The sequence below is a fragment of the Aquila chrysaetos genome, chromosome 13 (assembly GCF_900496995.4).
Source record: "Aquila chrysaetos chrysaetos chromosome 13, bAquChr1.4, whole genome shotgun sequence".
NCBI classification, from domain to species: domain Eukaryota; kingdom Metazoa; phylum Chordata; class Aves; order Accipitriformes; family Accipitridae; genus Aquila; species Aquila chrysaetos.
The window spans coordinates 27,543,794-27,557,887 of NC_044016.1; the positions used below are offsets into that span (position 1 = coordinate 27,543,794).

The following is a 14,094-nucleotide window of genomic DNA, read 5'->3' on the forward strand; positions in this document are numbered from 1 at the left end:
GTCACAAAGTGCGTGCTCCACAATGAGCTGAAATGAATGTCAGAGCACCTGGGAAAAAAATAAGGGAGGGAAATGATGAGAAATAAGGGAAATAAAGAATGAAGTTTTGGTAGTCATAGAGAAGCTTTGATGGGAGAAACTTCTCATGCTACCTGAAGTTTGGCAGAGCAGATGTGAGCTCTTGAAGTGGTCTTGTGACCCCAAATAAATTTCAGCCATTTGCAAATATTGGTATGGCATCCTTCTTCATCAGTGTATTTTTTTAGTAAGATCACAATGCAAGCTGGTTTCCCTCTGTTATCTTTAAACACTATTACGAAATCACTAAAAGGAAGTTATTCTAGCATGTGATAAGGTGCAGAAAAGTTTTGTAGCATGTTTTAGACATGACAAGGACAGAGGCAAGTCACAGCCAAATTTTAGGGCTTCTTGTCACTCGTCATACCCTAACAATAGCCTAATGGAAGTGTCTTGAAGAAAGCCCAAATATATATGAGGAACAGATGGCAATTTCCATTCTTAGTCGGTGTCCATTAAGTAGATTTCACACATATCCCCACGGCTTATAACTGTTGTGCTTAAAGAGAACCATGAGCAGAACACTGCAATGTTTGACCTTTGTATTCTTGTGCTGCCTTGTATGTGAAATTAAGCTACAGTGTACTCTGAAAGGAATGACGATTAATGTCTAGAGATACTGTTGCTTTCTTTGACATAAAAGTGCCTCAGTGTTTCATCTGAGAACAATTTTTGAGTATTTCAAACAAGTAATTGTTCAGTGAAATAAGATTTACTTGAATGTTAAGAAATTTGTTTCTGATCAAAATATAGGAATTATCCCATTAAAAAAGAGTCCAAATCAAAGTTTTGACAGCAAGCAAAGAATTGCAAGAATCTAAAAATGTGGAGTATGATGCCGTTTCTATTGATTATGAATTTTGAAATGTCAGCTCCCATCAGAACATGGGGAGAGTCAGATGACTGCTGTGCTGATTTGGTTCAAATAATGTCTTTTTTGACAAATCTAGTGGCCTTATCAAATAATCCAGGCGCATTTTTACAATATGTTGAATAGTAAATATATTTATCTGAGTGCTGAACTCTTAGGTTAGTATGAAAGTTGTGGTACGTTTCAGTTCTGATTACTATTTAGACAAACATAGGGAGACTTCAAGAGCTGCTGACACAGGCTGGATTTAGATATTGATGATCCGGTGCTCATGAGTTCTTGCAAGATTTCACCTGAAGTGAAATGACTAAATAAGACACTTGAATGTTTCCTAAAATGAAACTTTGTTCTGTCTCTTGGAAACTCAGATGTAGGTGTCACCATTGCAGCCCTTCCCTCTAGCAAATATTTCTTTCCTTGTGGAATAAGGCACCAATTGTCATAGATGAAGATGGGAAAGCTGGGACCAAAAAGCACAGGATTTTCGTTGGGATAGTGTATTGGTTTTCTGGTCAAACCGACCTTAATTAAGTCTGTGGTTAATCTACTGTTAATTTCTGGTATTGAGTTGGATTCTTTTCTCTTCATGGGTCAAATTCATATACAAAATTGAAATTAGGAGTAGCACAAGACCTCTATTACATAGATTTTAGTTTTATTATGTTTTTACACTTGCCTTTATTGAATGTAGGTATGCTCATTTCTGGTTTGATGGCTTGGCTGCTCAGCTTGATACTGTATTTTTCCTTAGCTGGTGTTGATAAGCTTCTTGTCCCAATCAGAAACCGTGAGATATTTATAATTATTCCTATAATTATTCCATAAAACATGTATCTGTTCTGACATACTAGGTTTTTATCTGTTTGGTATGTATGTATATAAAATGGTTGCAGAAGGTATAAGAAAGAGGAGAAATTGTTCTGAGAAATTAGGAATTATGACTATACTGGGCTTTATTGTAGAATTGTGAAGCAGAAAGTTACAGTAAAATGTTTTCATTTTGTTTACACTCAATGTTTACATTTAATTCTGGAAGAATTAGGTTTGTACGTTCAGGACCCGTGAAATACCTTCTTTGCAGAATTGCTGAGAAATGCCAGATTGAAGTCCAGAGGACCAAACTCCACATCCTATTGGTTCAGTAAATTAAGAGTCAATTACAGTCAATTCAGTAAATTAAAGATATCTTTGGTCCACTGCATTCTTATGATGTTAATTCTACCGGGCAGAGAGAGATTTCAGGGTCTGAGCTGATACCTGTTAGTGATTGCTAGTTCTCCACTTTATTTTGCTTACTTATAACTGGACTTTAATAATCAGTTAGATTAATTTGCTTTTGAAATAATTTTAAAATATCTAAGTTTTCTAGGTATTTTTCAACAGGTGTGCTAATGTTGTAGTTCAGGCTTAACATAACAGATCTAGAAACCTAAAGCAAAGCACCTGAAGCAAAACCACACATTCTTTTTATTCCAGAAGGGTCTTTACACATATTTTGTCTGTCCCCTTCATTTGCATTCTAAATCTTTTTTTCTTCTTTTATGAGGGATTTCTTATTGAGTCTTAAGGATGCTAAATAGCTTTATACAATGGAATCAACAACCTTCATTTCAGCATCCTATTTATGGAGCAAGGGGCAGTTGATAAGGATTATTTTGGTGTGAGCCCAGATATGTAATAGTGGAGGGAAAAGGTCAGTATTAAGCTGGACTGACCTGCATAATTCAAGATAATGCCTAAGTCTGCATCAAGCATATGAGAAGTCCTAAGAAAATCAATAAGGCTACTTGAAGGCTCAGTGCTAAGTTGCACTTTATTTATAAGGTTTTTTTGAACTGAGGCAAGTATCAGTCATGTCAGTACAAACAAATTAAGATCTTTAATGTTTGCTATTTATTCTTTCTTGTGTTTTTCTTTTGTCCCCATGTCTGTGCTCCTTTTTCATTTGATACTTTATATGACTGCTATCTTAATTCCAGTATCAAAATGGCCATGGCAGGCTAGATTGAATTTCTGATGAAGTTTCAGACTTGCTTTGGCACAGGGGAAATACTGTCCCCAGTAGGTTGAAGTGACATTGTAAAACATCTGGTCAATTCTCCCCCTCTTTTGGACGCAGTTTTGCCTTTGAGAACTGAAAGTTGCATCTGAAATACAACTGTGTAAATTTCATTTTATTGCCTAAAATATGCTTACTTAGAAATTATTCACAGGTTTAAACCTTAGATGACTTGTGTCTTTGTATAGTGGGTCTTTCTTTTGAAACTTACATGTCTATGGTATGTTACAACACAAATATTGTGTTGCTCGTCACTTAAGGGAAGTTGAAACAGTAGGATTTTATTGTTGGTACGTTCTTTCGGAAGATGATGGTATGAGAGGAAGGGAAGCATCTTTGTCTTACGTAACAATCCATGGGGCAGTCCAAAGAGAAGAGGTATTCCTGGAGTGCTTCTAGTTATTTATTCTATAGGCCCAGAGAATCGAGTCTAATCCCCAACTGGTAAAAAACCAATATTGTTCCACTGACATAACTGCTGACTGAAATTCTTATTTTTTGTATTGTATCCACCAAGGATCTGGCACGTAAAATCTTCCAGGCTTGATGGATGCATTGTGCATGCCTGCACGCTATATTTGGCTTGTAGACATCATGATGAGAAGGCACAAAAACAATTATGTGGGAACAGAAATAACAAAGTGATCTCTAAGTTGATTATGGAAAATATAAAAAGGCCTAAGTGGTGAGGAGCTAAAATATGTGTTGCTATATAGTTAGTATACTTCAATCACTTCTGTGGACCAATAAGAAAAATTGAAAGGAGACTAAGTGCAGAGAAGGGGCAGACATAGAAGGGGAAAGCTGAAAGGCAACTTCTAATTTTAGCCATTAGCTGAAGTCCTTAAGGCTGGAGTTCAGTGAGCACGTGAAGTTGGCGGGGCTGTTTACTCCCTCTCTTGTGCCACAGCCACCTCCTGCAGCTGCATGTTAAAGAGGATCAGGCCACTCACTTGGCTGAAGGGGCCTGTGTCTTCTGAGTCCAGTCACAGATGGTATTCACAGAATTTAGGCCACTGGTTAGGAGATCTGTCAAACTGTTTGCAGTAGGTGCAGGACGGCTTAACTGGCTCTAGCTACATGTTACTTGGCAAATTATCTGCATGTCTTGCATTTGTAATGTAAAATGCCGTGGCCCTTTCTTGTATCAGCGTGCCCTGGTGGCATCCATACTGGCCCAGGTGAGCAGTGTGACCGAGGAGTCACTAACTGACTGCTGTGATGAAGACCAGAAGCCCAGGACCAGCATGTGCCTCCTTGGCTTGAGGCAGCACAGCTAGAAGGAGCACTGCTTTGCTGTACACTATAGCCATAGCTCTAGTTCATTATATACTCCAACACAACAGTTTAGTAGTCCCATTTGCATGCACAACATGAACCCTGTTAAACCACTCCCCTTTTATCCCACTAGGTTGCAATTCACATGTCCAGGGACAGGGAAATTAGGAAATCTGCTTTCGACCATCTAGTTGGACTTCTTATACAACAGTTTTTTACATTTTTACCCTCATATCTCATGACTGCTTACCAGATTCTGAATATAAAGACAATCAAGAGATGAAGAACCTTCCTTCAAAAGGGACACTGGCACTATGTGTCTCTAAAATCCAGCACAGTTTGACTTCTTAAAATAATAAGTGTTAATCTACTCATTGCAGTGTTTTATTACTGAGTGCACGGAATCATGTCGAAAATACATATTCGTCAGGGAGGCACTGAGAGCAGCTTTTCAGTTTCAACATCACACTAGTCTGCTCTATCACATACTCAGAAATGTTCAGATAAAGCTCTGTATCTGGAGCCCAATGCTGCATCTGTGCAGAAAAATATATTTAATAGCATAAATCTGAACTTACCTGCATTCACTGCAGATTTAATTCAAAGCATAGTCTTAAACCAAGCACTCAGCATCCCAAGATTTTGTCTCTGGAGATCAAAGTCTTCATGACTAAAATTCAAAAAGCAGACAAGTAAATGCCAGCAAAGAGCTTTTGTAGTGTGCACATACTCAGGCGCATGCACGTGTACAAACACACATACACGTGCTTCACCACTTGAGATTGTCAGTGGTAGAGGACTGTTATAGAGTTTGTGATATTCTCAGATGCTAATAATCTAGGTGCTTTTGAGTACTTAGTTTGAGTTCACAGTCTGTTTTAAATTCAATCTTATCTGCTCTCCATTTCACTTTTAACCATTGTGTTCTGTCGTGAATTTATGTTAATGGCTCAAACATATTTTATTTAAAATTGAAATCAACAGCATAAGTATGTGATAGCTAGCAGATTTTGTAACTTCTTATACTGGAAGAATGAGATGTAATTAATTATGGAGTAAATATTACATATAATGCACAGTTTAATTTTTCTTTACTGGATATACCATGTAATTATCCAAATACACTGCATACCTTTACACTCTGGAGTCTGATCTCAAGTGAATTGTAGCACTTGATCTTCCAAATCCTTACCACTGAGTGCAAGGGGAATATCCAAATATATTGATAAGTTGTGCTGTACTTTCTCTTTTTTTTAGGAAACTTCTCTGAACCCAGAAAAGAGAGTGTTCTGCATGTTTTTGTAATAGTAATTATAACCTGTCTAGAAAGATATTTCTTAATCCCTTTCAGAAACAAGACCTGGAGCTGTGGTTCTGTTGAGGAGCTAAAGAGAAGATGGGCTTGGCCAGCATGACAGCTAATGAGTAGATCTGAGGAAGAGGAGTGGTAGGGGTGATGCGATGTAGAAGGAAGTAGAGGGCTTGAAGGTGATATGGTGAAAGCCTCAATTGAAAACACAGGTCTGAGAAAGATGGTAGGTTTTGAATGGATATTAAGACTCTGGGGTTATAAGAAAGGAGGAGCTGGAATGCTGTGAGGAGCTGTGGTACTTCAGGGCAGGGGTTGATGGTTCCAGGGCTTCTGGATTGAGAGAGGGTTCGCAAGAGGGTATCTTTAACTAGGACCCTGGTATAGGGGCAGGACTCACACACCTTTCCCAGTCCTTTTTTTCTTTATTTCTTCTTTTTCTTTTTTTCTTCTTTCTCTCCCTTGTCTGAAATATAGCAGCCTTATGACAAAGATAGCATTTGCTCATCTTTCATTTCTTTATTGTCTCATACAAATCATTGCAGTGTTTTCTCATCACATTTCTTCCCTTTAATGGTGAGTAAATTCAGATGTTGTAGAGACACTCAAGTGAATATGACCTGGATTTTCTTTAGTGTATGACTCTGGATTGAGACAAACTGGAGTGAATAATGCTCTACAGCTTATAATTTTAATAAGTTGTGAAGTTTGAACTATCAAGAGAACTCTCCTTTTATACTTGTGTAATCATTAGAGCTAAACTTTTCAACAGACAGAGCTATGAATTTTCACCAATAACCTCAAGTTTATTCGAGAGAGAGATATAGCCTCCGCCTATTTTCACTGCCTTAGCCCTCTTTCTTCTCTAATTAACCCAGATGCTAAGTTAATAGTATCTCTGCTTGCTTCAGAGGGAAAAATTGGTGTAAGATCAGAAACAAACCTCACTTTCAGACCAAAGAACTGTCAAAGATGAAGAAGAATCCTTAGCGGGGGACAGAATTCACTTGGAATAGCTAAATGCAAGTCATATAGTTGAGCTCAGAAGACTCTTATTATTGAGGTCAAGGTCTATTCTTTGGTAGGCGTTAAATACCATTATACTGCTTACCACATTTCTGTTAGCTTAGAGGAGCTTGAATTTCAGCTCTGACCCTTGTCTCTCTCTATAACTTCACAGAAATCATGTAACATTACTTTCTTGTTTCTCAGTCTGTGTGAGGTAGGTTTGAGAATATTCAGCTATACAACTGAATAGGCTAGCCTATGTTGGCATTAATCAGATTAAATACTTAGAGCACCAGGAAATTGGGAAGAGAATGACATCTCATCCAACAGGTGTACAGTTATCCGCTAATGATTTTGAGCATAGGAAAAGTCTGTTTTAATCACCATGCTACCTTTGTCTGTTTTGCTTTGTTAATATGACATTTTTTGCAGAATAAATTATGTCACCATATCTGATCTTCCTCAGGGTCTGTGAATGACCTTCTCTCCTGGAAGCTTGTGTTACACCATATTTTAAAAACCTCTTTGTGGGTCATATTGGTACAAAAATGAGAGCTAAATTTAGCTTTTATTGATGGAATTGGGGCTTGCAAACTCATACTTTTGCACAGAAGGTTTAACAAAGCTCTTCTTGACTAAGTACTGGAACTTTGCTATTGTGCCAAAGGAAAAGGGAAGGTTATGAAGGCAAAATCACTTAGTTTAGAAACTTGGTGGTTGACTTTTCTTAACTTCTGAGCTTGGTGTTGAGTTTTTGAGTGGGTAGGGGAATATATGGGGGGGGGGGGTTGGCAGAATCAGTTCATTATTAAAGGGAAGTCTAAACTCTAAAAACATTTTAACTAGTGCCCTAGCTAGATGAAATGTCTTTGTCCGCTAAAGAACACGAAGTACTTACTATTTGGTTAAACAAAAGACTAGGAAATAGATAATATCTGTTCTGAATAACAGTTTTGCTAACTGGAATGCATTTGGCTTTTATTACATAATCAAACCCAAATTATAAAACGGCAGGAGCTGTGTAGTCACATTCCTTATTTAGTGCTAGTGCTGTAGCCTGCTGAATTGTATGCAGATTGACAAGTTGGGAGTTGATCTCCTATTAAGAACAAGGTCAGCCCAACAGTCAGGACAAACTTCCTTACCTGACAAGAGAGAGCCCTTTTAAGAGGGAGATGAATTTCCTTTTGCCCAGCAAATTTGCCTTGCTACTTTCTTTGAATAAGTAAATGTTTTTAACCTGAGGAACAGGAGGAAGAGCCCAACTTTTTTGCATATCTTGATCATATCTGTGCCCAAATGTATCTATAGACCAATGACCTACATCCACAGCTCTTCCTGCATTACACTTTAAGGTATAGCTTCTAACGATCTCTGGAATCTGGGTTTACAATATATGGATATAGCATTTTCCCCTACTTTGGACCTAAATAATGTGAAGTGAATGCATCAGAAATAAGCATGTATGTGTTTGGCTGGATCAGGGCCCTAATCTCAAATATAATATGTTAAGCTTCTTGGACTTGGAGATATTGGAGATAACTCAAAACCTGACTGGACAATGTCCTGAGCAACCTGCTGTCATTGACCCTGCTTTGACAAGGGTGGTTGAGCGACATGATGTCCAGATCATCTCAGCCCTTCTGTGACTCTGTGACAGTGTTACCTTTTTGGCAGCTTTCAACTTGCCAAAGACAGAGATAGGAAGAATGGCAGCTAAGCTGATGCTTTCCAGTGAGACAGCAGGTCAGTACAGCCCGTGGGAAACACCACTACAAGCCACTGGAAGTGACCCTGACAGATTCAATCCTATCAGTTATTTTGTAGGCTCCTGTATATTTATTTGCATAGGTTCAACCAGAAAACACTGTGTATGTCAGGCAATATTCTAATGCTGAGAAATTTCAGTCACATCTTGTGTTAAGGGAGTGATGTGCACTTTTAAATTCTAGCTAAATAAGAACCACATTTGATAGATTATTTTTTTGAATAATCATTTGATATGAAGAATGTCTTTGGAGAATATTCAAAATAATGCTCTCCTGTATCTATGTGTGATTGGGTAGGGGATGGAAGAGGCCAGAAAGACGTGGATTCATTTCTCATCTTTGCCACTGGATTGTTGGGGTTTTTTTTAAGTCCCTGTAGAGAGCACTGTATCTTCTGTGCTTTGATTTCCTGCTCTTTGAAGGTGGCCATCCTACAGCTCTCCATAAAACAGCTCTGGGAACATGGACATTGCTAAGAGTCGCAATATGATTAGTAATGTTAACTATCGAAAAAGAACTAGCCAGTCTTTCAAGGGATCTAACAAATGTTTTATTAAGTTCTGTAACAGGATTAGATGCAGCAGGAATAAGTCTAAAACCTTAAGTGTTAGAGTAAAATAGTTTCTTTTTAAAAGCATGGCATTGCTAACAGACTAATAAGGGCACTAACTTTTTAGGGCACTAGTTATTTTGAAAAATTTGTAGACAAGGTAGGTAGAATGTTTTAGAATAAAGTATACTTTGAAGAAATTAAAAAATCAAGTTGTGCTTTTAATCTTTTACAGTTAATTTACTGCTGTTACAACACTGTTACGGTAATGCAGTTAAGTTTAATGTTAATTAATAGAATAGTGTATTCAAAGTATGTTGTAGAGAACTTCATCAATAATTGTAGCTTAGTGATATGTATGTTGTTTGACAGATTTTAGGGAATTGGAGAACATACTTGAATTTTTAATGAAAGGAGGAGCTGTGCCTGTTCTGGTTTTGGGAGAATTTTTTGCCAGCCAGGAGAGTAAGAATGTGATAATTACCACAGGTTTACTTCAGCACAATTCTTACTGAGTTTTCTTTATACTGTTAAAGAGTACTAGTCTTCAGTCTTTTAATGGATTAACTTCACAAACATGCTTGATATTCTGAAATAGCTGTAAAAGTTTCCATGTGAACCTGTAGGATGAACTGAATTAATAGAAGATACTGCACTAATCTATTTTTCTAACAGTCAAAAAGTGTACAATTCTTATTTACGCTAGAGGTTTGTATTAATGATTTACTTAAAAAAAGTTTACAAATCATATTCATATTGCTGGAGTTGGTAATTAATGCTATTAATAAGTACAGAAACAGTCTGGAAATACTTGATATACTTGGATACAATGAAAAGGAGTATTCTCCAAGTCCCTACTACAGCTTTCCTAAATCTGGTTTGTATGATTCACAGTAAAAGTGGCAGATGGTGGGGGCACTTACAGAAGTGCCACTTGGATAAGTAGAAAATTTCATCTGTTTACCTCAAGACAGAATTGGGAAGCTTGTTTGACTTGCATTTATTTTTAAGATTCCTCTATTGAGTGTAGAGAGGAGCTTTACCTGCTGCAATTTAAGGAAATCTAGCAGTGAGGCAGTATGCTGAATGAAACACATCATTTCCCTGAAGCAGAGGAGCATATTTTGAACTGTCAGTTTACTACAATGTTTGTTGAGCTTCCTGGATCCATGTGAATGTATGTAACGTAATTTGCAAGTGTTTTGAATAATATAGACAATAAGATCAAGGAGCCTTCCAAAAAGAACAGGAAATTAAAAGGGCATAATTCTTCTTTTCTTAACCACTGGACCCCAGTTAGAGCCTTACACAGGTAAACAAAAGCAGAAAAATTAGGTAGCTTAGAGCAGTTGGAACGAGGGAATTCATATATAGAGACTGCAATGTAATAAAATGTCACCTGTAAAAGCAGACCTAAGAGAATGCCAGGGAGTATACATCTTGCCACATTGCTTAGAGAGAAGAAATTAAATGCAAAGATGAGAGTGGCAAAGCAAGAAGAGATTGTTTCATTCTTCCCATCCTCACCTTAAGGACTGATTCCCACTTACTGTGTTATAAGAAGTAATTTTTTTGATGTTTAAGCTAATTTTGCAGAGCTTCAAAAGCTTAATTGGCTTTGCTGCATTAACAGTAGCTCATTTCCGCATTTTATTGTTTTGGGAAGTGCGGAGCATGACAGTCAGCAACTTCAGAGCGAGTTGTGGGGTGGCACACTGCTGAGAGCCTCTGGGAGCAGATGTTGAACCACAGGTCCAAAACCTGACATTCTTTACAATTTGGAACTTTTTAATAAAGAAAAGTGCTTTTGTTAAGTGGTTATTTTTTCCTTATCTATTCTCAGGGTTGCTCTTGTGGAAAATATTCCTGAAGGGATCAACTATTCAGACAGTGCACCATCCCATTTGTCTCTTTTCCAAGGCTGGATGAATTTGCTTAATATGGCTGAAAAGTCTGTTGACATAGTATCTTCCCAGTGGGACCTCAATCACAGTCATCCATCAGCATGCCAGGTATGTTCTAGCCTAACAAAAGGGTGGGACTTTAACAATCTGTTCTTGTTGTTTCACTATTAATTTTTTAGAACTACAGCCCTTCCCTGTAGCAGACCTATTTTTTGGGGCAGTCTAAAAAACCATTTTCTTATGGGGATTTTCTTGCCAATACAATAGTTTTCTGAGAGTGCTGGCACGCTTGGACTAGATAACACATCCAACACATATTCATATCACTTCCATCTTAGGAAAGGATGTCGTGTCATCCTAAGAAACCTCCAAAACTGTACCTATATTAACACATCCATAATTTGGGAATATCCATAAATCTATACACTTATTTTCTATTTGGTGCAACTGATGAAGGAAAAGAGCAAGCATGTGGATTAATTCTGCAGCCAAATAGATGGCTAGAATTACACTTACAAAGAACAATGTAGTATCAGATGATTTCTCATACCTTTTCAAAATTAATCTCGGGAGGGAGTAGTGTTCAAGACTTCGGCAGTTAAGAGCAATAGGAAAAACCATAAATCACAGTGAATGAGACAGAGATGCATTATAATGATGCTGTGCCAACAAACACTTTATTCTTGAGAGCAATCCTCTTAGAAATTTGGTAAGGGCGGTTTTCCACTTAGTATCACTTGTGAAACTAAGATATCAACTGATAGGATGAGAGTATCTCCTCTTTTCCACCAAATGGATTCTTTGCTGAAAGAAGCCGCTCAGCTGACATGAAATGGGGTTAAAATGATAGCCAGGTAATTCTAAGGAATCAACTCTATTATACTATGTTATAAACTCTTCACTTTCCTCTCTAGTTCTGTTGATGCAGTGCGGTAAAAACTGCCTTTCGGTAGATGATAGACAAAGACTGGTATTCTGAGCAACTAAAGATAGTATTGCAAATAACCCGTATTTTCAAGTCATGAACTGTATTCTACTCTTGAAAGAGGCTGTAGCCTAGTTGAATGGCATACATTAACTTTTCTTCAGAATAAATCTGCTGCATGTCCATTTAAAAGAGTGAAAATCTGAGGTGAGCAGCCAAATGGAAAATGTAGTGCAAACCCTTCCTTTTAGAATGCTTATAAATATTGGAATATAGTTTGTGAATAAATTTATTGAGTATCAAAATATTGAGATTTTTCACAATGTAATTATGCAGCTAAGCTTTATTTAAATTTATTGCCTAAGAAACTTCAAACCCGTGTACTGTCATTCAAGCAGATGAATTCAAAGAGATAGTGCCTTAGATGTTTTTAGGATGTGTATGAATTGGTGTGTGCATGAATCTTTTAAAAATGTTTTGTCTGAAAAAAAATTCAACATGTCGTTTGCTTCAAAACCAGCAGAGCCTAACAAATCCCGAACAGAGGACAAATATTGCAAACTGAAAATTGGGATTTTGGTAGTTAAGCATCAAAGCCATTCAGGGTTCCACATTCTCATGCAAAGTAAAAACTGTAAGATATTGCCAAATGTCAGAGCAGGGAAAGGAAGAAGAGACATGTAAGAAGTAGATTTGCTCTTTCATCCTCAAATGCACTGTTAAAGCCAGAAAAATGAAACATTTTTCATAATATTCTATTCTAGTTATCTATTTCTCCTGCTAGTAGTCTTACAAAAGTGAGTAATTACTTCTGTTTAAAGGTAATTAATATTCTAGTCATTTCCTCATTTGTACAGCAGTGTGGGCTGAACAGCTGATAGATCTTTCTGTCAAGCTTGTCTATTTATGCTACAACACTGCACTGTTATTGGCCAGTCTAATTGCTAAAGAAATTGCCAAGAGGCAGTGTTTCTTAGCAAATCCCTGCCCGAGAGAATGTACACAAAGCTTAGTGTGTGAAAGGGAAGGCAGAAAACTTGCACTGTTACATCTGCTCTCTCCACTTGTAAAATGAAAGTGAAATTTCAGAGGAGCTTCAATAACTGTAATCTAGTAATTTTCTGATGTAGACGTCGAATGTACTCAAGTCTTTACAATTTGAGTTCAGGGAAATTTGCCTGAAACAAAACAGCAGAAATGTTATGAAAGGTAACATTATGAAAGAAACGTTATGAAAGGTAAGGGGGTGAGATGCAAAACTTCGGGGTAGTATGGTGCTTAGCGTGTAAGTTCTAGTCATTCCTTGAATGATTCTGGTTTTATTAGAAACTAAGGACATAACCGTTTTCCATATGGACCCACATCCTGCTCTATAACTAGCAATTTCCATTTTATGAATATTCAAGACATATTGCAAAGCAAGGTTCTCTACAAGAGCACTTCAACAGACGTGGATTTTTGAAGGAGAAAAGCTGAGTAGGCTTGATTGCTTTTTCTTAATTAGTTACAAGGTTTAGCTACATTCTCTGTATACGTGTTGGTGGAGTTACATACACACATGCATACACATATATACACACGTATGTCCAATATATATATTGAAGAAAAATACAGGAGGAAATTCTGAAATTTTATATACACACATAGATATAGATATATATATATGCCCAATATACTTATCATCCATATGTATACATATTGTCCAATTTGTCAAAATGTATATTGGACATGCATATATATGTATGTATACATGTGCATATATGAAATTGCAGAACTTTCTGCTGTATTTTTCTTCATTTTTATTTGTATGTTACCTCGTGTCCTTGACAGTTGCCTGTCCACTTTTTGTTGTTATAAATCTAAATAAACAGTCATTGCTGACTGAGCTGTCCAGGTCACAACTGCTGTGCTCAGTCACCTGAGTTGATAAGTCTTGCTAAATTGGAGTCTCCAAATACAAACACATGATGCTACAGTGTTTTGTGTGCTTCTACAGCTTAAGTGGTCAAGCAAACAAATAGTTGTTTGGCAAAATACTGAGTAGGCTTTCTACACCTGCTTTTCTCATTCAGAAGAAAACCATGTGTTTTGGTGACTTTGTGTTGTCATCTGTGCATTTTCAAGATAGCAGGGTAGTTGTCACGTAGAGGCTTTGAGATTTTTGCAGAACGTGAATGTGTGACTCGTCCTGTGGCAATGTGATGTTTAGAGATATCAGAGGACAATGGAAAAAATTTTTGAGGATAACTTTTAATTCATTTGCAGTGAAGAGAGAGGTGAACATAAGATCATGCCAATTTCATGATTTTCACAATTCACTTCCTCTGGCTCATCTCATGTTTA

General features: G+C 37.2%; 1 protein-coding gene across 3 annotated transcripts in view; it reads left to right on the forward strand.

Moving 5' to 3' along the window:
* PLD5 (phospholipase D family member 5) overlaps positions 1-14,094 on the forward strand; it is a 191,876-nt gene that overhangs the window by 110,441 nt on the left and 67,341 nt on the right. For all 3 annotated transcript variants that reach the window (XM_030035622.1, XM_030035623.1, XM_030035624.1), the window contains one exon: positions 10,766-10,934. In XM_030035622.1, coding sequence (XP_029891482.1) covers positions 10,766-10,934 — 169 coding nt within the window. The remainder of the gene's footprint in view (positions 1-10,765; positions 10,935-14,094) is intronic.